A 27,861-nucleotide genomic window follows, 5' to 3' on the forward strand; every position below is an offset into this window, starting at 1 on the left:
CAATGGTCAAAATGTAAAACAACAGATTTTTGCCCAGTGCTCCAATGCTTTCGGTGTTGTCGGTATGGCCATTCCACAGCAATGTGCAGCCAAGAGATGCCCACATGTAGCCACTGCTCTGGTCAACATACCTATAACGAATGCACAAATATAGACCAACCTCCGGTATGTTGTAACTGTAGACACGAACACACCATGGCTGGGCATAATGCCAGAGATAGTTCTTGTAGGGTATACACGAGAATCAAAACCAATCTAATAAATAGAACTGACTATGGAATTACAGCCTAAGACTAAATTAGCTTCCTGCAATACAATATAGGTAGAAGCATTGCTTCTACTTCTATCTTAACTTCTATCATCAATCAATTTGATCTCATTCTTTGCCAACAGCCATATTGTGTGTTCCTGGATTTCGTTAACTCTAGCTCACCGTGTATTCATCGTCTTCACATCTAAATACTTAGTAACTACTTTAAAAGAGCTACAAGAGTCCTACAAAAGTGCCAAGAAAGTGCTTCAAGAACGCTTCAAGAGTACTTCAAGAGTGCTTCAAGAGTGTGACAATCATTCACGTCAAATACGCATCGAAAACGATAGTGAGATGCGTGAATGAAATAGAATTGTAGAATTTGACGTCAATATTGAAGAGAAAGGTACGAATAGCTGCAAACATAACTGGACCAAATGGAACTGACGCTAAAGAAAGTCCATATGCAGCAAAGAGACGACGCAATTTTACAAACAATTATTGCAAGTTTACCGTCTCGGCGAAGACGCCTCTAGTTTATAAAATTGTTCGTGCTATGTTTGTTATTGTCTGTGCTCTGTGTTTTTTTTTTTTTTTTTTTTTTTTTTTTTTTTTTTTTGTCTACATGTCACTATATTTGTAGTTGATGTTATGCTTTATTCTGGTTAAATAATTTACATATCTGTAACTCATATATTTATTGTAACTCTGTTATATTTCATCCGGTTATGTATTACGGCACCGGTTATGTACCTTTGGTATCTTTTTAATTAAATAACTGAACTGAATAACTGATGATCCACTCTTTCCACAGATCACTCTTCTATATCCGCCAATCATTTTCCATAAAAGCCCTTTGGCCCATTAGGAAAAAAGGTTGGACAACCCTTGCTCTAGACGAGGGATAGAAAATAAAAAATAGCATTAACATTTTACAGAGTTAACATACGGCTTTGATAAAACTATCGAATTGTACATTTCATTTCGTATGATAAAGAAATATCTTTAAAATTTTCCTAAAGAATGCCACTTTCGTATTTTTTTCCGTTTCAGGATCCTGGAGCAAAACTAAACTTCAGTAGAACAAAAATATTACTATATTTTCAATTTCATAATGGGTTAAAGAACTTGGGCAAATGATACCATAGTTAGTGGAGATATTATAAATAAAAGTAAGAAGTTACAGAAAGTGATACTATGTAATATACATAGTTGCTTAAATAGTGAGTATCATAATACGATACAAATGGTAATCATTAATTTTCTAAAAGTGATAAGTATAGGAAATAATGGTTGAGTAATTAATCTGATTTCTTACCAAATATAAAATTCAATATCTGTAAAGTACACAGAAAATTTACAAAATAAGAAAACTATATCTTCGATTGATAAGGGTGCATTTTAAAAGCATTGTTTCCAGTGTGTTACAACAGGCAGTTCGCTTCTAAGACTTAAAAAAATGTAACATTTTGGAGGCAAAGGTCTGGCTCGAGAAACTCGAGGTCATCAGAGCGTTGAGGTCTCTAGAAACTTAGTGTTTCTGGAATAATTCCGTTAAGAAAACCACTATATTCCTCTTAGAATCAGTGTTAAAAATTCGAGTTATATTACTAGAAATACTGTTTGAATTATAACCTATGATACCATGCCATGTTGATATCAAGATTGGCCGAGGCGATAAAAATATCATCCAGACCATTCTGGAAGATACTCAGCAACTGTTCCTGGGCGGTCTATCCAGATATTGACCCCCTTTTAGCCCATCCTTCTGCTTTTATTGTGGGCGTGATCGAACCCAAGATTGGCAAGGAAAAATGCCTCTAAGTGTCGAAATGTCTAATGAAAATATACAGAATGCTGTTGAAAAAGCGGGAATATGCTGTTTCACAGAAAAAGAATTCAATTAATTGTTAACAATCATCATATTTTCATAACAGAAATTCAAAATAGTAATATTTCAATAATAGATTATAATTTTATTCTTTGTTTTATAGAAAAAAAATACCAAGTGATCTTAATTTAATACCCCCTATGCGATGCTGTCTTTAGAAATATTTGTAAGTTGAGATAGAAGAAAATGCAATTAAATCTGGAATGGCGAAATTTAAGAGCATGCGGAAGATATTTCCTAAAAATAAATAAAAAAAAATGGTACCTAAAATTTACCACTGTCGCACATTCGGGGCTACAAGCAACGGGGAAGTGGTTTCCTGTTCATAAACACTTGTTCTGGGTATAAAAGTGATCACAACTGTTATCAGGGACCGCCCATGGCCGAATGGAGAAAAACCACTGAACACCAGTGATTGAATAAGGCAACGCAATACAAGGGCGATCTGCCACAGAAAAGTCCTTTCGGAAGGACATTCTATGGAAAACTTGGCACTGAAATTTAATTATTTCGCCAAAATAACTATAGCAGTTACGGACTGGGCTTTAAATTGCCACTTGGAAAATCTTTCTACCACTGCGTAAGAAAGTTATCGAGGAGAGGCACCGACGGAGGGAGTGGTTACCTTCTCTCCTGAAAAAATTTTGAAACCTCTGAACTGAATTTGGAGCAATTTCTTGGCCGGAAATGAAGTAAACTTTTTATTATTTGAAAAATAAAAGTAATTTAGCCTGTTTAATTTAGCTTCTCTGTAGACTAAAAAAGCTTTTATGTAATAGCCGCTCTCTGTGCATGTCATGATGATATGCACAGGAGCGGTACGTTTTGATTGAAAAATTATATCTAATAATGTCATCATAGTACAGTAATTAGGTTGCCGATCTTAATTACTTTGCACTATTTGAACTAATTAGAAAGACGACGTAAATAAATATGATGCGATTGTCTTTTAGTTTTTTAATGGAAAGGCGGAAAAATTTAAATTTACTAAAATTTAGTTACACGGATTTAGTTATTCGGATGCATTCTGACCGACAGCGCATCGGGATTTTCCACAAACTCTTGAAAATGGCCATGCGTTATGTTATAACTTATAGGACATGTTCATTTCATGATTACCATTCCGATCTCGTTTGTCAGCTCCTCGCTAGATTCCATGAATGTGACAGCCCTGGATTTATATAACCGTTCGGTATTGTAGTAGTCGCTATATGCCATAATTTTATCAACAAAAGCAGAGTAATTGTACAGGGCCTAACTTTTCGGCAATTACCAGTGATTTAATAAAAAATATGATCGAAGAAACTATGTCACGAAGGTTAGTATTTGTAAAAAATCCAGCCGTGAGTTACTTAATTTTCCTGGCGACATTTAAAACTGCCTGTGTGGCGTCATCTGTTAAGATAGTTAAAAGTATAAAAATTTTTAAAATTAAACTATTATAAAATGGCAAAAAGCTTCATTTTGAAGGTAGGAATGTGTTTTATAAAAAAAAAATTGTAAATGCTAATAACGGGATAGAAGTCTGGCCCTGTAAGAGTCAGGTTAAAAATCTGTATAATAAAATCCTCGCTTATAAAGTCTAGAAAATTATTTATGTAATTTCAAGCAAATAAAGAGTAAGCTTAATAAATTTACAGCGTCGTGTGAAAAGAAAAGACAGAGAAATTTCGCAAATTCGTTCATAAAGTGGCTGAATGATATGAAGATGGAACAGACTCTACTTCCGGTGTTGTACGAAAAATATAGCTCGTCCTGTCTTTGCTTGATTTTCGTAAAAACAAATGGGATCATTGGGGATTTGTAAATTTTCAACACTGAGTAGGGTGATAGTGACTGATAAAAACCATTGTTATAACTTAGAGTATCCGGGAAATAGATGATTTCGGTCGTCACAGTTATCTTACAGAGCCATGCTGAAATGCGATTCATGAATATGTAGGGTATCATAGAAATGTATCGTGCAAGGCTTGTATATTTAGCCCTAATTGAAATAAAAATGTAAAACTTTCGGTGTAATTAATATAGTGTGTCGTTTTAATACTTTGATGATCAAAATGTTGTAACTAAAATTTCAAATAGCAGCCCGTAATTACTCTATAGATTACTTATTTTTCATTTCCAAATTTTATTCATTTAATTCTGTAAATCCGTTCATTCTCTAATTTCAAGCTAAAAGAGATTCGCTGCAGATTGCAATCAATTGAATTCTGCAATCCTTCAATTTTTCTTTTTAGGAAACAGATATAACACACAGAATCCTGTGTACTTTTCCTTAAAAGAGAAAAGTACACATGGTTTGTGTGTTGTATAATAACGAGAGCAAAGTTAAGAACTAAGGAGATTGGAGTGTACTTCGTTATACCCTTCTTACATATTCGTTAATTAAGAATGACTAATGAAAAACAATATTAATTAATTTAATATGTAAAAAAAAATAAGTGAAACCGCAAGTTGTTTATGGAATTACAAATAATAAATAAAAATATTTTAACACAAAATATTTACGAACCGGGTGGTCCAAGTAGTTAAGGACTTAGCGTGTCGCTCTTCTGCACCTTTACACATCAGGCTACGAAGCTTTCAGTGATGGATTCGAATATGTCACGATTCGTTCTTCGCCATCCAGCCACCTCAATTATGAACATTAAAAACGGTCTTATTCACTCCTGTAAGATGGAAAAAATTATTCAAAATGTTTACATTTATTTTTTAATTATTCAATTAGATTGGACTCGATCTGTCAAGAGTGCCTCCCAGAATATAGGAAACTGTCCCCTATTCAGGCGTAAAGAAAAGTCAGAAAACGCCACGTTACTAGCCCATTGGTCAGGGATGAACCCGCGACAACTACCAGTGTTCAGTGGTTTCGTCTAACGGCCATTAGTGGGCAGTAAAATGATAGTCTGTATTTACACCTTTTTCATAATTTATGAAAAATAAAATTACTGAGAATTTTTGTCTCCTCTTCTGCCCTGTAGACATTAAAATTTTTTTAATCCCTCAACTCACCCAAATGTAGTATATTATGGATATATTACAGCTTTTAATTAATGCGATTACAAAAAGTCTTTTTATGCTTATTAGCCAATCAAATTTAATTAAGAATACCCAGTTTAATACTGGTTTAATTTGAAATCGTGTTGAAAATAATTGAATCTCGTAAAACTGTTTTATACATAGTTACACACGTGTCTCTTTTCTAGCTAGTGGTGATAGCTAGAAAAAGCCTGCAACGACGTTGTGAATGTCGCATGGCAGTCGGAGGTGGACATATTTCATACAGACAGGTCTCTCTGCCTGGATATTGGTAAGCACTTCCCACCCATTTCCCACCAAAGATTTCTTTCTCACCAAAGACTTTTTTTTATTGCTTTGATTTGTAAAATCTACAACTTGTGTATTACCCCGTGTTAGACATCGAGTAATACAATTCTTGCCATATTTGTCTACAGTTCTCTTCAGGTAGACGGCCGGATGGCCGAGCGGTCAAGGTGGCAGCCTACCGCTCTGGGGGACCCGGGATCGAATCCGAACGGGTCGAATAATCCCCAGGAATTTTTCGGGGGTGGTCCGTTCGGATATGTCGGGCCCCGTCCCTCACCACCCGGTTGCCCCATTGTGGGCCTGGCCGAACCCATAATGGGCCTACTAATACCATTCCACATATTTGCGTTACGTAATTTATGGACTCGGCTCGAGGCGAATCGTTAATACCCCTTTAAAGCGAATCAATAGTGATTCGTTTCTTTCCTTACGATGCTTAATGTACGAATCTGTAAATCAATCCGTTATTTGCAGGAAAATTCCTACGGTCTATTGTATTTCCCACGAAGGAATTTTTCTCTGATATTTTAGCAATAGGGGTTCGACAAACGTAACGATTTCGACTTTGTAAAGTCGAAAAACACGCAACGCGAAATTTCGTTAGACTCGCTAACACCCGGCTATAACAACAACAACTTTACATAAGAATGCAAATCGAATAAATACATTATTTATGCGCACAGTTTTGCAATATTTGATACATATTTTTGCGAAACTGTGCAATAAATCACCAGTAAAATGTGATTAGGATCCCACACGATAGAAATACGAGAATTACACGACCCGATGTGACTAAACGGTGGCTAGGAGAATATCTCCTAAAATTTGTTAATCCGACTTGTCATTCTGATATTGATAATGAATGCTTTATCAGGGATATTCCACTTTATCAGCTAATATCACGCCGGTTAGTGCGTTACAAATGACTATATAAAGTATTGTGCTCTTTGCAGTGACAATTAGGACCATACGAATATCCAAAAAATGGCATCACTAGACAAGATGGAATCCAAGTCGTCCACCGCGGCCGAAAAACCTACAGGCAAGTCGAGCTTTTTTGAAAATCGTGATATCGCGGACTGTCTGATAAAAAAAACATTGTGTATCAAGGAAAATCACGTTTCTTGTTAGATTTAATTATCTAAGAATCAGAATACAAGTTTCTAATCTTTCTCTGTATTTTCGATATGCTGGAGGCTTCAGAAAATTAAGTGTCTGGGCCCCTCTCGACCTCCTAGAGGTTCCGCGATACTAGTCGTGTAAAGCAGGGGTCGGCAACCTTTTCTGGATGGCGGGCCATTTTCAAAAAAAAAAAAAAAAAATATATATTTTTAAGCGGGCCGCACAGTCAGATGTTTTGTAATGTACTATGAAGCTTAAATATGTTTTTTAAATCAAATATAAATATTATTTAAAAAAGTAAAATGAAAATTAGTAACAATTTTGTTTACATGCATAGTTGTTATGCATCAGAGAACAAACATATGACAATTCTTAAAAAGAAAATAATTTATTTTATTCAAACAAAAATAACATTAAAATTTAATGCGATTTTTGTTCTTTAATGTTTTTCGATAATTCATTTATGTCGGGATGGGTTTGAGAAACTGAAATCCTTAAAATGTTTTGCAAATTTTCATCGGTCTCTCTCGTTCTATATTTCGATCATATTATCAAATCAATATTTAATATTTAATCAAATATTATCAATAAAAAATTTTACTATTTTTTGTTACTTTTTATTTATAAAAAATAATATTAATAATACAATCAATATATTTCATAATATAACAAATAATAACAATATAATAAAATATAAGAAAACCTTCCTAATTTTTACTTTACCATATAAAAGTTATATTGCACAGTGAGCCGCACAAAAACTTGCAACGGACCGCGTGTTCCCGATCTCTGGTGTATACCATCAATAACCAAAAATATTTTTAAAAATCCAATTAGTCCCACTCAAAATATTTAAAATCAAATATTTTTGGTATTTTTGAATAGGGTCCAAAATTTGCACATATGCCATTAGGGTTCAAACGAATCTCTGCAAAGTTTTGTTGAATTTCGAGATGGGACATGAATTTTTAGTTTACCTGATAGAACTCCTTGCAAACTAATAAACTGCGATTAAAATCCTTTTCTGAGTTGTCTGGATTAAATAGCTAAATAGAAGTTTTTCATCATTTTATAAAAATTACTTTCCTTTATTTTTCATAACTGGCAAGATTCTAGGACCGAATGACGCAGTGGGGACGGGGGGCAAATTGTCGACCTCCCCTGGGGGAGCAAAAAAGTCAAAGGAACCATACCTGTATATGTGCGCGTTCGCGAGATATAGCCCTCGAAAGTTGCGCCTACGTTATGCGAGTTCGCGAGCAAAAAAGCCGGGTCACGTGACCCAATATTTTTTTTACGATTTTACGGGAGTCCCGTCGCTTGCCGTTAAAATTGCCTTTAGTAGACGTTTCCCCCGTTTTTTTACTTTGTTCAAGAACTACCGTGAATCGATCACTAGTTTAGCACATGGCGGCGTGTGGTGGCGCCCGTACGAGAGGTCAGTCGGGCCGCCATGTTCGCTGCCATATAGTCATTTTGGGGGGCCTATATCTCGCGAAGGCGCGCTCGTACACCCATGGTTCATTAGACTTTTTTTGTTCCTATCAGTATGTTCTACAGTTCTGTTAAAGTCCCAACCGCGTCATTCGGACCTAGAATTGTGCCTTTATGGCGATAATTCCTTTCCTCATATTTATTCGGTAAAAGACATGGTTCTGGATGATTCTTTCGCAACTTCAGTCTATTCCGTCGTAGAAACTTTTTTTTCCATTCTTAACACACGTCTACATTCTTTCCTCTTACGATTTTCGGATTTATTGGTACTTACTTTCGGGGCTAATAGTACAATATCTGTCACTTTCCAAACTAAAACACGTTCCGCTCCTAGATAAAACGTATTCGTATCCTACTGAACAAACAGGTCGAGCCGTCCTCCTAGATTTTTCCTTTTGCTCACAACAATCTCGTCGATTTTGACAACCTTTCCGGTTCCATCCAATTTTCACTCTTGTAAATTTAGGCTATGAAACAATCATAATGTGTCGTATGAAATTCGCCCAGTCAACAGCTGTTCCACTACTCACGCCCACAGCCAAACAGCTCAACGTTCATTCTATGCAAATTAGATGCCAAATAAACGAAAAAGTAATAGTTCCCTAAGAATGTTTCCCAAATTTAAATTTAGAAATTACTTCAAATGACGATCTGTTGCATTTATGATATCTAAAAGAAAAAGAATCACGATCCTTTCGATAATTTAATTTACGACGATCATCACACTTCGAACAAGCTGTACATGCAAGTTACATACCAAACTTTAAGGCAAAATACAAACTGATGAAATTCTCTTGTCAAAATGAAATTCAGGATATTCCGATACTAAAAAAATGAAAAAAAAAACCCTTGAAGTACACTGTTGCCAGAAAAATTGTTGATGTTTTCCAAACTCCGCCATTTCAACGATAAACGAGGAAACATTAATTACTTGTATGATTTAATTTGAATTTTCTAAACTAGGTAGTAATAATTATTAATTCCTTCGTGAATTGTTGTTTTATTTTGTTTAATAATTTCGGGGAAATTTTGTATACGTTCTGGGGAAATTCTGGGTCTTGAAAATATTCTGCACCCTTGATCTGCGTTACGTAATTTACGGCCAGCCCCTTTAATCACGCTTATCGATCATTTGTATCAGGCAAATGAGCATGCATTAGAAGCCGATGCATACGAGTATCATAATTAAGGCAACAACTTGTTCCACCAATCTTCTCTTTTGATATTAAAAATGAACAGATAGTCGACTAACTTTGTCGTTATAGTAATTACAACGACGGATTTAGAAATATGGCGCTCCTAGGCCCAAACTAACAATGCCAGTTTTGCACCGAATGATTGTATTTTATAATGTTAATTCTACAATAATTAAAATACAAACGTCTTAAAGCCAATAATTATATATTAAAAGCCAACGGAAATCCTACTACCACTACTATTATTAATTGTTTAGTAATTTGGCATTAGAGACAGGCATTAGGCGCCATCTCTTGATAAATTTACTAATTATAATTAATATTTTAATAATTAATTTAATTATAGCAATTATCGAACGAAGGTCCGGGTATCGTAACTGGCAACGTGACCACACGGTCATAATAATTAAATTTAGCAAGAGATGGCGCCTAACGCCTATCTCTAATGCCAAATTACTTAGCATTCAATAATAGTAGTAGTAATATAGCCCGATATAATCCGACAATCGTTTGGCTTCTGTAATAATTATATTTTTACAAACTTTTAAATATAGAAAGGGCAAAGGCACTGATATTGAAAGCCCGTCATTAGTATTACCACTCTGTTAAATTGATGTATTACTGTAATACTACTCGACTGGTAGGTTTTATTTTGCTCCTACTTAAGCTTTCAGTTTGCACTAATTTTTTATGAGTTGTTTCTACATAAAAATACTTTTATATTATTTTATTGTTATTATTATTATTATTATTTTGAATTTTTGCACCCCAAATTCTTGCTTCCCTAGGCCCGGCGTAGTGGACCTTAATGAGAAATCCACTACTGGTTATAGCACCAATCTTGACAATTCTATGAATGTTTACTACGAGAGTTTAAAGTATAATTCTCTGAGAAATGTTGGCACAGTTTGCTCCCCAACATAAAATTAGTTAAAATAAAAACATTTATGAAAACCGTACCATATTCTTCATACGATAACATTTTAATTATCTAAAAATTTAGATAATTCTAGTTCTTATAATCGATTTAATATTTTAATAATAAAATTTGATGGAAAATTAATTATAAATAAAATGCGCTTCTATGTGTCAAGCAGTTAAGTAAGCAAGCCAATGAGAGAGTTTGTTTTATATGAAACAGACTAACTAAGTCATTGGCTCACTTATTTAGCTGCTTGCCATTTAGGCACGAAGTGGTGGGAATTTGGCAACGTTAGATTCAAAAAACTTGGCATAAGGTGAGTCGTAACCATTAGTTTGTGTGCTTTTACTTTACTTAAAATGTTTATTTGATTCCAGTCTCATTTTGAAGGGTATAACAGCTAAAGAATAAACTCCTCATCCCTAATAAGAGATGATTTTCTTTTATTATTAATTTCTTTGCTTCTTTTATTTAGAATTTAAGATTGGTACTTTGTCATAAAACGAGAAAGTGCTCATTATCGATAAGGCAATGTAATTTTAACTTAAAACAAGCAAATATACTGGAAATTTTTATTGTAGTATTATCCTTTCGATTTTAAAAATAATTAATGTTTGTTTGTTTTTTTTTACTAATCAAAGGACTCGCACGAATAAACCAATCTTCGATGTTCCTCAATTTATTAATATCAAGATTCATTGATTTAAATTTAGTCAATCCAGATGAATTATGTTTACATGAAAATTAAAATTGTTTGAGGATAAATGAATGCTTTTGAAAATTTATAAAATCTTACTCAAAACTAGTCATTAATTTCTACTTGTTGAATTTCGAAAGAGAAAAAAATGCCCAAAAAGAACAAAAGCAAAATAGTATGACGTTATTATTGTAAATCTAGATTCGTGTTAGAGAAAGGTAGGTTGGAGTTAGTTCGCTTAGTCGGGAGAATATGCACTTTTATGGTAATATAAAGGCGTATTTTCATTTTATAGTAAAGTATGAAAGTGGCTTAATGTGAAAGTTTCGTCGTTTTAACTGTATATATTGCAATGTCGGCAAACTTCCTTCAGTGGCATATTAAGGTTGCTTGCTTTACTGTTGCTTAAACATGCGTTTTGCTTTCTCTTGATACCTTACTCAACGTGTGGTTTGCATCGTATTACTTCAGTCCGTTGATGCAGGTGTTCGGTTCGGGCACTTCCTTGTTTTTGTTTGTTTTTGCAAGAGTTTGTGATTCTTAGGGTGCATATACTTTTGGAATAAAACTGATCCAAGATCACTTCGATCGTTCAAATCATGTATACAAAGGAACTACTGCGATCCGATCAATCTCTGTTTGCGTATACAAACGCCATCTAGGATCAACTGGATCGCGATCAAACTAATCCGAGCGGAGGGTAGGATCGTTTGGATCGGATAAAATAGATTAAAAATGGCGGCTTCCGTGGTTGAAGTTAAGCTTACAGTAAATAACGAAGAAACACGTTTAATTGTTGACAAGGAAACTTATAAATGGAAAGTAAAAACATCATTATTAAAATATCCGATAAACTGAGATGAAAAAATAAGTATTTAGAGACAGTTTTGCGAGATTGTACAGCAAGAATGTATGACTTGCACTTTCATCTTTTCTGCAAGTTTTATTTTTTAATTTTGTGAAATTTTTATTTAAATTTTATTTTGTGAAAAACAATTTTATTCACAGAGTAATACGATTTAAAAATTCGTACGAATGAGCACAAACTATTTTGTCAGATAAACGATAATTCATAACATCGTATGTCGTTTAGTACTAACTACAGTTTTAATATCGAGGAATAAAATGAATTATTTTAATTTAATTAATTGATCCTTGTTAGTTCACATATACAGAGTTTCAAAGATATTATACGTATAATATTTTTAAAACTCAGTATATGTTAACTAACAAGGAGAAACTATTATTAACTAACAAATGTTTGCCGCCATCTTCGATCATACTTGTATACTTTCCGCCATGACAGAAGCTATCTGTATCAAGTGACGAGGACTGATCCGATTTTACAGATCAATCCATACAAAACGAAAAGTATATGCAGCCTTGGTGTCAGTACGTTTATGTTCTTGGGTGTGTTTGTTTGATTGTGGGAGACAAGCCAATCCAATACAAAGTAATACAGTTCATAGAATTTTATATAGAATTTCTGGTCTGCGTTAAAATTATTTTAAACAAATTTTAAAGTTTTGATGCAATTTAAGACAAAGTAATTCTAATGGCATGTGTCGTCTCTCCCAATCGTTATAACAATAGTTCTCTTAGCATAGACAATGATAGTTATAAAGAAATTATTCGTGAATAACACGATGCGTTAGACCTTAAAGCAGGGGTGTCCAACCCGCGGCCAGCGGGCCGCATGCGGCCCAATAAGCGTGTAAACAAAACCGACAAATTTTTTTATTTTTTATTTTTTTTATTTACTTATTTCAACGGCATAAAATTCAAACAAGTAATATAAAAAAAATTTTTTTAGTCAATTCCTACTAGGGAAATTTTTTCTCTAGATACTAGACGGCGACGGGGAAATTTATTAATTTGCATAATGCGACAGATAGTACGGGTACGCCCCCTAACGTTTAGATCACTCGGTATTCTACTTCGAGATTATCCATTGTTAATCTGCTACCAGATTATCACTCGATAATCTGATTCGAGATTACCGGAAACGCGGCCATCTCGAACGTAGGGGAAAAAAATTTCTCCGTCGCCGTCTAGTATCTAGGGAAAAAATTCCCCGTCGCCATCTTCGATACCACAGGTAATATTAACCAATAATTAAATTTAATTAATGAATTAATATTTGAAAAAACTGTATTAACATCAAATGTCATCCACTACAAGTTTTAAAAAATATATTTGAACTTGAGTGGATGAATAAAAAGTATTTTATTAACGATTGAAAATTTGAACAAGATATATATATGTTACAGTCAAAACCCGTTTTTAGTTATAACGCGTTTTAACTAGTTGAAACTAGTTTATACTGGTTGTCTTTGTTAAAACCCGTTTTGTCTAGTTAAAACTAGTTTTAACTCAAATTCATTTTTGACTAGCAGTAAATTCTAGTTTTAACTAGACAAAACGGGTTTTAACAAAGACATCCAGTATCAACTAGTTTCAACTAGTTAAAACGCGTTCTAACTAAAAACGTGTTTTGACTGTAACATATGTATAGGGAGAGTGTGAACTAATAGTAGGAATTTAAAAAGAAGTTTCACAAAGCTGTAAATCTTTATACATATTTTATTTTTGAGTGGAAAGGAAATATTTTCAAATACTTGGAAATGTGTGAGGAAGGAATACTATTAATAAATAAAGCTGGAGTTGTGACTCAAAGGATTATAGGCTCAAATTCGGGAAAAAGCAGAGAAAGGCCAAAAGATAAAAAGTTAGTGAGAAAGGTTAAATAGACCTTCTGTTATGCAAATATTGACCCTTAATTTTCCAACCTTCCTCACTACTATTTATCTTTTGGCCTTTCTCTCCTTTCCCTGCATTTGGGTCTATAATCCTTTGAGTCCCAACTCCAGCTTTATTTAATATTCCTTCCATCGTTGCAAGATTTGGCTACCTTTTTATTAGTTTGGCGTAAAAAATTTCATTTGGTGCATTGGCTACTTTTTGGGCTACATATTATTTATAAATATATTAGTTGAATAAAAATGCACTTTAAAATGGTTTTTCGTCGTTTTTTATTAATTAGCGACCCAAATAAAACAAATATTTGTGTTTTTCAAATAAATTTTTGTTTGTCACCCTCACAATAAATGAATTTATCTATTTCTAAGTAAAAATTGAAAGTTCTGTAGAAATAATTTAAAATATCCTTTTTCGTGTAGTTTTAATACTTATTACTATAATCTACACATATTAATCCTTAAATATACAAGTATATTTAAGGATTGGGCCACAATATACTTAGGACACAAGTATATTATATATACTTGTGGCCCAAAACTCCATGACTTTTTCCAGTTGAAAACAAAAACGTTGGATACCCCTGCCTTAAAACATTGAACTCAGATGGAGAGTACTGATTGTATTATAAAATAAATCCGAGAAAACGATATTCTCTGCTTGTTTTGAGCAGTGTGCTTTATAAATTGCAAACAAAAAATTAATTTAATTTGGACAAACTTTTTCTGAAATTTAAATAAGAATGTCAAAAGATACATATATAAAAATAACATGCACATTTTCTCATCCCTGACAGGCATTTCAATAACATTCATGCACACAATAGTCTTAAGAATATATAATACAATAATAGACAATAGGGTTTCTCATTTCCCGGTCTTTTGATTGTCCCGGGATTCCGGGATAAAACTGAACTGTTTCCCGGGATCCCAGGAAATCCCGGGGTAGAATTAATTATTTTTAAGATATGCAAAATATCTTGAAATCAAATGATATAATTATTTTTCATTTTTTAAAGTAATTTAATGCGTTCTACAACCTCCAAAATCATATTAATGATGCTGTGTAAGATATAGATTATATTAAAAATTACCATTGAATTTCCTAGAAATTTTCACAAATAAAAAAAATTTATTAAAGTTTGCTGGAAACTGCATACAACAACAACAACAAAATGCTTTCAATTGAGTTGAAAATTTAAAAAGAAAGAACTTAGATCAAACTTCTAACTTAAAAGGGAATTTTCGTTTTTTAAATAAAATATAATACAAAATATTATTGTAAATTTTTATAATAAGATTTTAAAAAGCAAAGATGGTCAATACTCCGATCACTCAATCTGGTTCTTATTTAACTAATGAAAAGTCCCGCTACCGAAAATGCCCTTTCCGATTCAATTGATGTCAGTGGAATCGGGTTTAATGCATTTAAGAGAAGACAGATACGTTTTTCATCTGTAGCCGGGAAGATTTCTAGTTCGTTTTCGAGATTGTAGTACTTCTTTTGCTCTCTAGTATTCTTGATTTGTTTACCTCTGCTGCTCTAATAGCGGCATCGAGCTTATGGCCCGATAATTCGGCAATTCGTTTGGCTTTAATAATTAGGTTTATGAAAAAACTTCATACTTGCAGTCTTCGTACTCGTTTGTATCCTTTCCCAATTTGCACAACCTGGCATTACGCAGTTATTCAAGCTACTGATGGTTAAAAATTAAGACACCATGAGCACAATTGTTCCAGATATTACAGGTTTTGACAAGTAAAGAATTTTCACAGTCCTACCACAAATTAGACACATTTTGATTATTGACCATTTGTGAAATGCCATAACAAAGAAAAATTAAAAAACTAATAAGTAGGTTTTAAATTAATAAATACTAATGTATTCTGACAGTTTATGAGTTAAGTATACTTTCTATTTGCAAAATTTCCCCAACCTTAACACAAAATAAGAAAAAAGTGCACTTTTAAAAAATTTGCGGATTTCCCGGGTTAAAAAAACAACCTGGATCCCGGGATCCCGTTCGAGAAACCTTAATTGACAATGTTTCTAATAATTCGAGTGTCATTTCTTTGCCTAACTATTTACAGATTTATTCAGAACTATTATTAAATTCTGAATAATTTAACACTTAGTTTTAAAGGTAAAGTGACCGTTTACTAATCACTGGTGTGAAGTAATTGTTTTCTACATGAACGTAGAAACTACTTCGTAATGAGTTTAACAGTAAAAACTACAGATGAATATAATGTATGCCGTAAGTCTACTAGTAAGTATACTAGGTCTACTCTAATATATAGGCCTTATGATGTATACAGTATTGATTATATAAATTGTATAAAACTTTTTAAAGTACCGTATTTGCTCACATATAGGACGAGGTGTGACTTTAAAGATAAAAATAAAGAAAATTAGATTTATAAATACAAATTCTAATTTTATTTCGTTTAATCACAAGTAAAATATCAAATGCACATAAATGCACACATTGTTCTGCAAAAATTACTGGCATTATAAACTTTAAGGAAAATCCTCTAAAATCGATAACATAATTTTTGTTCACGTGAAGCTGGACAATCGGGAACCTTTTTTGCCAATTCTTAATTAACAATCGAATCCACTCTCCGTCGATTACACTTATCAGTTTCTCCGAATTATGATTTCTGATTAATCATCCGTTTTCACGTGGGAATGGATAAAAACTTATATCGGGCTCCCGTGTGATTTTCGAATTTCAAATTGGAATTCAATTCAAAAGCTTTGCTTTTCCTATTGCTGTTCATCTTTACTCCTGACAATACACAAGAACGATCCAAATGACTCAGATAAAATACTTATGTTTTTAAACATCAGAGGGTGAGCATCCGGTAAAAAATGCGAACACACGGTTCACAAAAATTATTGTAAAAACGCGAAGAATTCTTCGCTCGCGCGTATAGGACGACCTAGGTTTTTGGAGCAATGAAAAATGAATAAAAACCTCGTCTTATATGCGAGTAAATACGGTACATACATTTTAACTTAAACCCTGAATTAAACTGTTAAATTTACAGATTTACAGTATTACTAACAAGTCATACATATCTATCTATATCTATATATATAAAAACGAATATATGTCTGTGTGTTTGTCCTTCATGCATTACCACACCATTTATCCGATTGCCATGAAAACTCCGGGAAGTTGTTTAATACATTCCCGCGAAGGTTTCTGGCATATGTGAAGACCACCATTTCCCCCTTTCAAAAATATATTTATATATGGATTAAGGCTTTTATGTCCAACAGATGGCGCTAACTTCCGACGACCTAAGTTTGCTTTTCTGTGAAGCATTATGCTTTTCTGTGAGAATGGACTAAAGCAGATCATTTTTCTATCTATATAAATAAAATATAACGTTCGTTTGTTCCTACCGATTCCCTTGAAATTTTGATACCACGTTGCCTTCGAATACGCACGTGTTTTTATATAATATACATGTCGAAATTCCCCCCACTGGGGGAAGATGGACAGGATTAAGGCTTACTGTGAAGAACTCTGCTTCTATTTATACCACTTTGCATGCGGTTTTTTGCGTTTTTAATTGCGTTTTAATAGGTTATGTCAACAGAATATACACTAAAAAGGGATTTTTCGATATTCCCCAGCGGGGAAAGGGACAGGATTAAGACTTACTGTGAAGAACTCGGCTTTTATTATACTATTTTAGATGCGTTTTAATAGGGTACGTCAAGAGAATGTACACTAAGAAGGGATTTTTTGAAATTCCCCCCACGAGGGAAGTGTTATACATTTATAATAGATACATTTTGAGCCACAACAACGCGTGGCCGGGTCAGCTAGTATATATATAAATGGACGTGTTTGTGCCTATATTTCCACTCTGCAGCCAAAACTACACATCGCACATGAATGGTGTTTGTGTGTGGTAGTAGCCCCAAGTCTCTCATCGTGCACTATGGTGGTTGCGTCTCGACAGCTATAAGGGTGTGAGAGATATGGGGGTTGAAAGTGGTTGACTTCGAAAATGTGTGACGCTTCAATGAGAATGTTCCAGTTTTTCCTAGAAAGTTCCAGAACCTAGAGGTGAAATTTGGTACACAGTTAGGGTACGTCATGAAAATGCACACTGAGAAGGGATTTTTCGAAATTCCTCCCGCGGGGGGAGAGGGAGAGCATTAAGTCTTAACCTGAAGAACGGCTTCTACTGTACTATTTTAGATGCGAATTTTTGTTTTTAATTATGTTTAGTCTTCATTGAGTACTTGGGCGTATTAAATTGATAACATTTCAGACATTGTTATAAATATATTTTATATATTTCGATTTTTTAACCAAATGTTCGAACCGTTTTAAATTCGAATTTCTTTTTGCATATTGGTTCGATTATAGAACGAAGCGGGTACTTGCAGCTAAAAGTCAAATTAAAAACAGTTCGTTTGATTCTCAGCAATTCTAATCATTCTCAGCGGTAGGTGTTAAATAACAATTACTATGGTTGTTGAAATATTGAATGTAAATTGGATTTGCTAGCAAAATCCGCGCGAGCGAAGCCGCGGGTAACAGCTTGTTATTACATAAAATCTTTCATGGATCATAGTTTAAATTATAACTGTAAGTTCGCCGAAATGGGGAGGGGGTTATTCCCAACCGTCGGGATGGCTAAGGGCTATACGCATGTGGGTGGCGGTTTTCAGGAGGCAGTAAAGACAAGTTTTTCACAAAGAAACCGTTTATTTTTGTCGAAAAATGCTTACACAATTAAGTCTATGTTCGCAAGTCCGAAGTTTGGTTTTCTAGTCTTCACGGGTTCTTTTTTCTTGTCCAACGCAGGCGGGGCCCCGGGGCGACGTCGAGTCAATGTTCGATATCGAGAAGAAGCACAGAAATTATCGAAGACAAACCACGATCACAACAGATGCATTCTACAGAGGGTTCTCTTTTTTGTCCTTGACATCGGAGGCTTTATAATTTTCTCTGGATCGAATCATCGCTAATTGGCTAACTCTTTTCCTCCTCGCTTCCCAATTGGTATCCTACCTGTCTCCAGGTGTAAATGGAGCTTCGTTAGGTCGCAGGAAAGGTCGGCAAGAGAAGGTTTACCCGACACCGTCTTTTAGACTATGATCGCGTTTAATCGTTGACTATGACACCTACGCTCACTTTGATATTTTTTTCTTCCTAGTTTCGTTTTGCTTTCTAAACTGCGTCTTAAATTTTTAATATTTTTCTTTCTAAATTTTCTTTACCTAAAATTTTGTTTTTCCCGTTACTCTTTATGAGCGTCGTCGACTCGACACTTATAAAAGTTATAATCTTGGGGTTTGACAAACTTGTACGTATCCCTTTTTTTGGGGGGGCTATTTCCGGGCTTCACATAACTAAATTATAACTCGTATTTTGTTATGGATCCAATATTTAATTTTGTAAATTATATTTTATCTAACTTGTTAGTTTATAAATATTATAAGCCATATAATTAAATTTCCAACATTTTCTGTTATAAAGTATGCATCGAGATTCTGAAATTTTATTTCACACATATCACAATAACACTGAAAAATATGTAATTTTTTAAATAAATATTGTATATGTAGTATGTTATAACTAAAAATAGTAACAATGTCTAAAATCTAAAACTTAATTAAAAAAATGAATAAAACTCACTATGGGATCTCCTACTGAGTGTATAGTTGTTACTTTAAGATATATCATATTGATATCGACTGTTATTTTTCTAGAAACGTATCTGATATATATCCAACATATTTATTATGTTTTAATAGTGGGATTATTAGCTTCTCAACGAAGGTAAGATGATAAGTTTTTAATTTAGTATTATTAAAATGAATTTTGCCCATTCTCGATTCTGCATTGAGATAATGATACGACTGTTTCTGGTTATCCTAGCCTAATTATAGGATAAACTATTAATAGGATATATTTTTGTATCTTATAATACAGTGTTTCTCAACTTGTAGTCCGCAGGCAGACTTAAAGTGGTTCAGAAACGCTGCAATAATAGAAACAAACTAAAAAAAATACACAGAAGAGTCTAAAATGTCTTCATTTTTACCATTTCTTAATGTGTAAATTCGTCAGCTATTTTTTTTAAAAAGAAAGAAACTAATTATATTTTGTTATCGTCTTTGCTATTTGTCAGTGTCAGTTAAATGTGATTTAGTCAGTCAAGCAGCTTCTATTAATCCCTGTCATTCTTGACAGCTCCCACATTCAGATCACATGTAAGATTTACAGTTTTAATTTTATCCCATAACTTCATTATTCTTATTTCATCTCGCTACTTCCATGACTTTTTTCTTATTCACTCCTTTCTCGTGGAACGATAATTAGCTTTTCTATTATTTTTCACGTCTAATTTTTTTGCAACCAATAATCTTCTTTACAATATGTTTATTATATTTTTACGCATTTCTATTTTGTAATATCCAACATTTAAAAAGCAAGATCGTGATATTGAAGTTACGCAGCGTTCTGTATATCAATAATTTTATTCGAGAATCTATAATGAATCATTTATAGGATTCATAATTTATTTAATTTGGATGTATGAATTTCTTGCTTTTCTTATGAAATTCTCTTTATAATGTTCCTTTCAGGGACCACGCAGCATATATTATTATTTAACTTTTAAGGGGAAAAAATCGAAGACATTTCTATCCGTTTTGGAAATTCTATAGGAAAATCTAGACTTATGGAAAGATCTTTGTATTTGAGGTGTTTCTAAATATCTATTATAACTTGTAAGGTTTGTTGCCTTTAATTTAAATAAAAAGAATTATGAAAGACGACTCGTGTTTCTGTGCATGGATCAGAAGTTTGTATTTTTTTTTTTTTTAATTGTAAATATTACATAATTTATTTTTACTGAAAAACTAATGTAAATAATTTAACATTCTCTCTTCCCCGCGAATAATCAACTCCGTATTCCATATTTTAAGAATATTTACAAGGCTATGTAATGTTGTGGTATCAAAATTTTATTTTTCTAAAATTTTCACTTAAAATTCTTTAAAAATATTATTTGCTATTACATTTAATCCAAACTTGAAATACAGTATATTAAATTTATATAACTTTTTAATATAGAAATCTTAAAATTACTTAACATATTACTAACTTTCTAAATAGCAAAGATTACTTTATTTATCCGTATTTTATTTATTTATTATTTTTTTTCGAAACATTTCATTCTCGACACTGCACTGATATAAGGATTTGACAAGCTAGCTCTTAAAGGTTAATTAATAACTCCTGTGCTTTTTGTCGAAAATTTCTGAAATTTTGCAGAGAGGTTTGTGTATTAGGGGATTGATGCTATTAAATTTTGATGGTTAAAGGTCGAGGGGGTGGGAAGATAATGGGGTTGTGTATATCTCTAGTAGGGTCGGACTTAATGACGATTTTACTCGTTATTGGCATTTACAAGTATTTTCTAAAATTCATCTCTACCCTAAAATTAAGCCTTTTGCCATTTTATAATAGATAAAAAATATAAAGTTTTTAAATAAAATATGATAACAGATGGCGCCACCAAAATTTTAAACATTGCCGGTTTATTTATTAAGATTATCATCTCAAAATGTTTTTATCAAACCAGATTATACGGAGACATTAGATTATTATTAATTTGAAATTAAAATTATTAAAGAAAATAACTTATTAATAGAGATTGCGATAATTTATGTCAGTAATTTTAACTAAATTTTTCTACAGCGTTACGTTTACTTATGATGTCAGATTGCAGAGACAATAGCGAGGTTGAGGCCGAAGTTTTAAACGCGAAAACGTGTACGTCGGACGTTCGGCGCCGCTTTACTGTAAGCCTAGAAGTTTGACAATGGTGTTTGGATAGTCAGTAGAATCATGCTCGACGTTCAAACGCCATTGTCAAACTTCTAGGCTTACAGGAAAGCGACGTACACGTTTTCGCGTTTTAAACTTCGGCTTCAACCTCACTAATAACGTAATTCACAGAGACTGATATTGTATTTCTTTATATCACTGTTAATTTTAAAACCTTCGATATAACGCATTAACCAGATGGAAGTGATGATCCAACGAGCAAATATTTATTGTGACATCGTCACAATGCCGGCTGCAATTTTAATCATATTTTTAATTTACTTAATTTAAAATATATTCTCTCTGTCTCAAATTAGAAGTGTTTTACCCTTATGCATCATACTTTTCCTGTTAGCAATAGAGTCGTGCCGGTCATCTATCTAACTCCTTTCAGGAAAAAATTTTTTGAATTGAAATACCGTGACTTCCGGTTTGCATCGGAACTTCATATATCAAGGCTTTCTTGCCCCTAAGCTTTCCATATTTGGTCTCGGCTTCCATCGATCTAACTCCGTTCTCGACATTAAGGACAGACAGACAGCCGACAGTTAGAATTTATAGGTCCTCCATTATCGAATTTCTGCCTTTTTTCTAAGTTCGATACTGGCGAGCATTGCTGTTGAATAATCTCGGGATCGTAAGTTTTTGAGACATTTTCAGTTATCCGCTACGATGTTGCAGTGCTTTTTACCGCTCTAGCGCACATTTTTCTTGTTTCGAATAAAATTCCATCAACCACAGAAAACTCCGTATAAAATATGACGTCATTCTACTGATTATTTTTCCATTATATCTTTTTGAAATGTGCACTTTTATTACAAACACCCTGTACAGTACATATAATCTACGTCTGTAGGAGCTATATATACTGTTAGTGCCATCTAGGTACGAATATATAAACTATTTCTTTTTTAAAAAAGAATAAAATATTTTCTTTTTGATTTCATTTTGCATCCAAATGAATTTTTGGATGCAAGATATGAATTTGCTTTGCTACATTAAATTTGCTTTTAATTGTAATTTGATTTTCCATTTCAAATTATTCCTTAAAAATAAACACCTTTCATAACAAATTAATTAACTTAGTTATAATGTCGGATAATCGTTAGTTATGCTACACGATATTAAGTGTAATTAAGTTAATTATTTTTGACATTTTTTAAATTAATTTGTATTCCGGTTATGGTAATACATAAAATGACAAATGTACAAGTGTTTAATGTGCACATGTATCAATTAAAATAATACGTTGACACTTTCTAAGGGGAAAAAATCTCTCTTATATCACGAGAAGCGTTAAATAGTCTATTAAAATTTAATTGAATTTTAAAAATAAAATTTCGCATATTAGCAAATGATTTCTTGTAACATAAATGTTACATAAAAAGTTGCGTTTCCAACGAAAATTTTAAGAAATTTATATCATACTTTCGTGTGTTTGAGATGGAAAAATTTGAACTTTCATTATATAAAATTTATGCAAGTAAATTTTTATATTTCTTCTGTAGCAAGCCACCAAACCTACTTAATAGTTTCATCCCGTTTTAAATCGAAATGGCGTCGTTTACAGAGAATGAAGAGCTGTAAGGTGATGTACACAAAATTAATTACGTTCGTGTTTCGTGTACGGAAAAAAGGGTATAATTTTTCGTATAAAATTGTTTTGTGGACTTTAGATTAATGACGAAAATCTTGATAATTTTATCAGGATAATTATAATTTTATGATTACAGAAAAATTACTTACATCTTTGTTAATCAGACAGAACGGTGGATACGCTAGATGTTTAATTCACAAACGAATTCTATAGAGGAGGAAAAATAGAAAATTAACTCAAAATGATAAAAAATTATAAAATTATTGTAAGTCTGGAGGCCATAGCAACAACCTAATGTAAATTTCTATAAAAATTTCTCAAGTATTGGCAACGATTTAAAGTCAATTTTCTAATCTAGTAATGTTACATTTAAACTAATTTATATTTCTAAAATATTTCTAAAATTATAAGATATATTTTATGCAAGAAGCTATTAAAGTAACGAATAATAAATTTAACCAGTTATATAATTTAAGTTTGTTTTTACTTTTTAAAATATGAATGATATATTAATTACAGCTTCGCGTATAGAAACCGAACACAAATAATTTCATAAAACTTAACTTAAACCTTTTATAATGATTTAAATTTTATATAAGTTATAAATAGCTAATTTCATTCCACATGTTCTTAATTAGCAGAATTTTCCAGATAATACTTAAACAAGAGAGGGGACATCAGTTCAAGTAACTCGATCCAAAATATAAAACAAACTGTCTACTCAGACTGACCACCAAAAAACTTCATCATTTAATAATAAGCCATTAATTAAGAAATTCCAAATATAAACGACACTCCTCCAATGTTAAATATCTATAACATATTAAAAAAAACGTATCTACATATACGTAAATGGTTTCGACGTAAGCAAATTAAGTTGCAATCCATTTTCTTTGGTAGTATCATTTAAACTTAAAACTGTCGAAACGGGATTTGGACCGTAGATATCGGGTTATATATCACTGATGCTGGATTATAATACAGTTGATAAAATTACAAAAGCCGAGTGACGTAAGCTTCTATACAAAAGTGACACCAGTCCATTCGAAAGCTTCATACTTCAAAATGAAGCAGGACGTACGTGAAGGAAAAGCCTTATACAGTAAGTAACCTATAAAACTTGATACATTTCTTATCTACGCTGTAAAATATTATTTCTTTTTTTTAAAAAAATTGGAGCGTAACATAATTTTCTCACTTTCTAAAATCGTCTTTCCTTTTTATCTTTGTTACAGAAATTTTACCTGCACGATATGTGTTGGTTTTCTTTATTTTTTTGGTATGTATGGAGATGTATGCTCATAGAGTCGTGCTGAACGTAGCTATTGTGGCCATGGTAAATAATTCGGCGGTCGAGATGAGCGAAACTGAAAATATCCTCCCTCACGAATGCCCCGATAGTGCTGAAAATCAAAATATCACGTATAATTACAGAGAAGTGAGTATCGTATCGTACATTACACATAACATAGTGCTCATCTTTGTATTTTCAATCGTTGTATTTTGTTTATTGTAGGGAAAATTCGTTTGGAGTCAACCCGAACAAGGAATTATTTTAGGAAGTTTCTATTATGGTTATGTCATTTTCCAGTTTTTGGGAGGTTCTGTAGTTCATCTTTTAGGTGCCAAGCGTACTTACGTCATTACTGTGTTTTTTTCGTCGGCGTTATTATCGATAACACCACTTCTAGCCGAACTTGGTGTAGCGGCCTTGACATGTCAGAGAGTTGTTTTAGGAGTGTTGCAGGTAAGTTACTTAAACTACATTTAAATTTTTAATATTTTCAAAGAAATTTATTATTATTATTTTTTTTAACTTTAGGGACTGACGTATCCATCAGGATTTACCATACTTTCAAGATGGTCTCCAGTTAACGAACGAAGTACATTAATGGCTATTTGCGTGAGTGGAAACTTAGTTGGTTCCATAATTTCCATGACACTGTCTGGTTACTTGTGTGAATATGGTTTCTCAGGTGGTTGGCCTTCAACATTCTACGTTATTGGTAATTATCTACTGTATTCTATAGAGTTATTATTCACCAATGTTAAACAATTACATTTATTATATTTCAGGTATTTATGGATGTGTTTTGTCCCTCGGTTTGTTATTTTTTGTATATGATTATCCGGAAGAATTTTCCGGCATTACTCAAAAAGAGATTCTTCATATACAACAAAACTCGAATAATAATACTAATAATATTAAGGTATATTGTGAATTGAGTTTTAATTAAATGTTTAGAGACAGCGCTTCCTTATTAAGATAATTTTACATATTTAACAGAACCAGAAAATTCCTTGGAGGAGTATTTTAACATCTGTACCAGTATGGGCGACGTGCATTGTAAAAATGTTGTTTGCTTGGGGTTTCTATACCTTTCTATCAAAATTACCATCGTATCTCGAGAATATCCTACATTTCCCAATACAGCAGGTAACGTCTGACAATTTTAATGAATAGTTTTAGAAGAAAATTCACATTAATAAATTTATTTCTTTACAGAATGGCTTAATAAACGCATTCATGTATTCAGCGAATACGTTTGGCCTCATTATATCTGGTTATTTATCAGATTTGTTTATTAAACGTAAATATTTCAGCCCAACAAACGTCAGAAAAGGCTTCGAGACTCTTTGTAAGTGTAAATATTCTAATTATACAATATAATGTTGCGATTATAATTAAGTTATTGTATTATTTAGCTATTATAGGAACCAGTGCATGCATGATATGCATTCCTCTGGTTGGATGTGATTCAACAAACGTCATAATAATACTCATCATGACAACTGGCTTTATGGGTCTTGTTGGTGGCGGTGACAACTCAATCATTCTGAACTTAGCACCTAAATATACAGGTAAACATTAACCACATTTACTTCATTACGTGTTAAGATTCCGCAACTCAAAACTTGTATGTAGTTTATTCAATTTGTTCAATTTTTCTTCCATGTTCTTCAGTGTTTTACTGTTTACATATTCCTCGATTATTTTGTTTTCTTCTATTCACGAATTTGTTTTCTTTAGACTTCTTTTTAGGAAGAAACTGAAAAACTTCAAAAAGACTTCAAGAAACTTCGATTTCGTTGGAATTTCCTTAACTCTTTTACTATTTTTCATGAAATTCGTAAAAATGTTCGTAGGTTTTTGAAGGCCTTACTTCACATATATAAAGTTATGTATGTGTACGTATGTCGGTCTGTGTCGCTCTATATCTCAAGACCCGTGGACCAAAAATTTTGAAATTTGGCACGACGAAATTTCTATGTAGAGCAGTAATAATATTACATTTTAGAAATAAGAGGAAAGTAAGGGTAGGGATCGTATCTCAAGTGGAGTCAGAGTTAATGAAATCTTACTCGTTATTGGCATTACCAACGTTTTTAAACACTTGCTCTTACCCCAAAAGATACAACCTTTTCAAAACTGATTGAAAAACATCGGACTTTTCTGGTTCCTTAACCTTCTATTCGAGTACTGGAAAAGTCGTGCAAGAGTCGTTGTTATTTTTTTCACTAAGATCCTCTTAATTCTTCCAGTATTTTTCTTTAATATTTCTCAAATATTTTACAAATTTATTCTTAAAATACGATGAAAATTGTTGTTTGTTTGTGTTTTCCCTTGCGGATAAAATTGCAATGTCGACTCAGAGAGTTAAATTAATGATATTAAATTTGACAAGGTTGTTGCATATGATAAAGACGTTTCGTATTAGCGATAATTCACCTTAAAAGAATCAGACAATAAATTTCAAGATTACTTAAAACAATGTTTGAAACGAACTTAAGATAACGATATACGTCTCGGTCAACAATATAAACGTGAAGTTTGTAATATGAATTGTAAAATAAGCATATTTCTCTTTATTCTTCAGTTTTTTAAACAATTGCAAATATAATACTTCTTACGTTTCAGGGCCGTTGTTCGGATTGACTAATGGAATGGCTGCAGTTCCTGGCTTCTTATCACCATATATAGCTGGGCTGTTCCTAGATAAAAACGTAAATAAATTTTATTGATAAAAAAAAAAGCTTATTTATCATAAAAACTTCATAAAAGTTTCATTTATTACGAAAGTTCTTAATGGATTCTTATTGTAATGAAATTTGATTGATGGTTTAATTCTGCTTACAGCAAGGAAGCATGGTGCAATGGAGTTACGTCTACTATCTCTCGGCGGGATTTTGTTTATTGGCGTTGATTATCTTCCTGATTTTTGGTTCAGCCGAATTGCAACCTTGGGCTGATAACGATTTGGACGAAGCAGAAGAAGAGAAAAAAGTTGTCTCCATATCAAAATAGTGCACTGCAATGACAAATTTATAAATTTTCATTTAATTACATTTAAAGTAATGAAATTAAACAATACTTTGTGAGAATATAATAACATTTTGTAAATAAAATTTAATATTTTTAACTATATATTCGAGTGTTTTTTCGTAACGGTTAATATTCATATTTGAAGAAGGAAAAACTATGGCTTCCTCTCTAAATATTAAAAATTTTTAATATTCCTTCGATCGAGAATTTTATAAATAATTGATTCATTTTTAACTTCTGTCAGCAAAATTTAAATAAAACTAATGGATGACAAAATTTCATAACAAAAAAAAAAAAACTAAACCTGGTAAATTCGTAAATTATTTATTTCACTACATTGTTCATTTTATTCACTTTGATTATTCACATTCAATTAGTAGGGATATTGTAACAATTGAATAATTTCTTTTTCCAGAT

At 32.5% G+C, this 27,861-nt stretch overlaps 1 protein-coding gene and 1 long non-coding RNA gene across 3 annotated transcripts; one reads left to right on the forward strand and one right to left on the reverse strand.

The window, feature by feature from the left end:
- Window positions 1-4,659: 4,659 nt before the first annotated feature.
- Window positions 4,660-27,379, reverse strand: LOC136968712 (uncharacterized). Of its 2 annotated transcripts, none has more exons than XR_010879695.1 (4): window positions 27,257-27,379; window positions 27,033-27,113; window positions 23,270-23,327; window positions 4,660-4,810 (listed from the first exon to the last, which is right to left on the reverse strand). It is a non-coding gene; the product is annotated as an uncharacterized lncRNA (long non-coding RNA). The 2 variants fall into 2 exon arrangements; XR_010879694.1 differs by lacking the exon at window positions 4,660-4,810 and adding an exon at window positions 8,464-8,537.
- Window positions 19,429-27,426, forward strand: LOC136968711 (sialin-like). Its single transcript, XM_067262724.1, has 12 exons — window positions 19,429-19,468; window positions 23,032-23,111; window positions 23,772-24,222; window positions 24,356-24,558; window positions 24,637-24,867; window positions 24,943-25,126; window positions 25,197-25,330; window positions 25,408-25,557; window positions 25,627-25,759; window positions 25,827-25,982; window positions 27,040-27,125; window positions 27,259-27,426. The coding sequence occupies exons 3-12, from the start codon at window positions 24,186-24,188 to the stop codon at window positions 27,424-27,426; spliced, it is 1,482 nt and encodes a 493-aa protein (XP_067118825.1). The 5' UTR covers window positions 19,429-19,468; window positions 23,032-23,111; window positions 23,772-24,185.
- Window positions 27,427-27,861: the final 435 nt, after the last annotated feature.

The sequence above is a fragment of the Centruroides vittatus genome, unplaced genomic scaffold, assembly GCF_030686945.1.
Source record: "Centruroides vittatus isolate TY-2023 unplaced genomic scaffold, ASM3068694v2 contig_1507, whole genome shotgun sequence".
NCBI lineage: Eukaryota > Metazoa > Arthropoda > Arachnida > Scorpiones > Buthidae > Centruroides > Centruroides vittatus.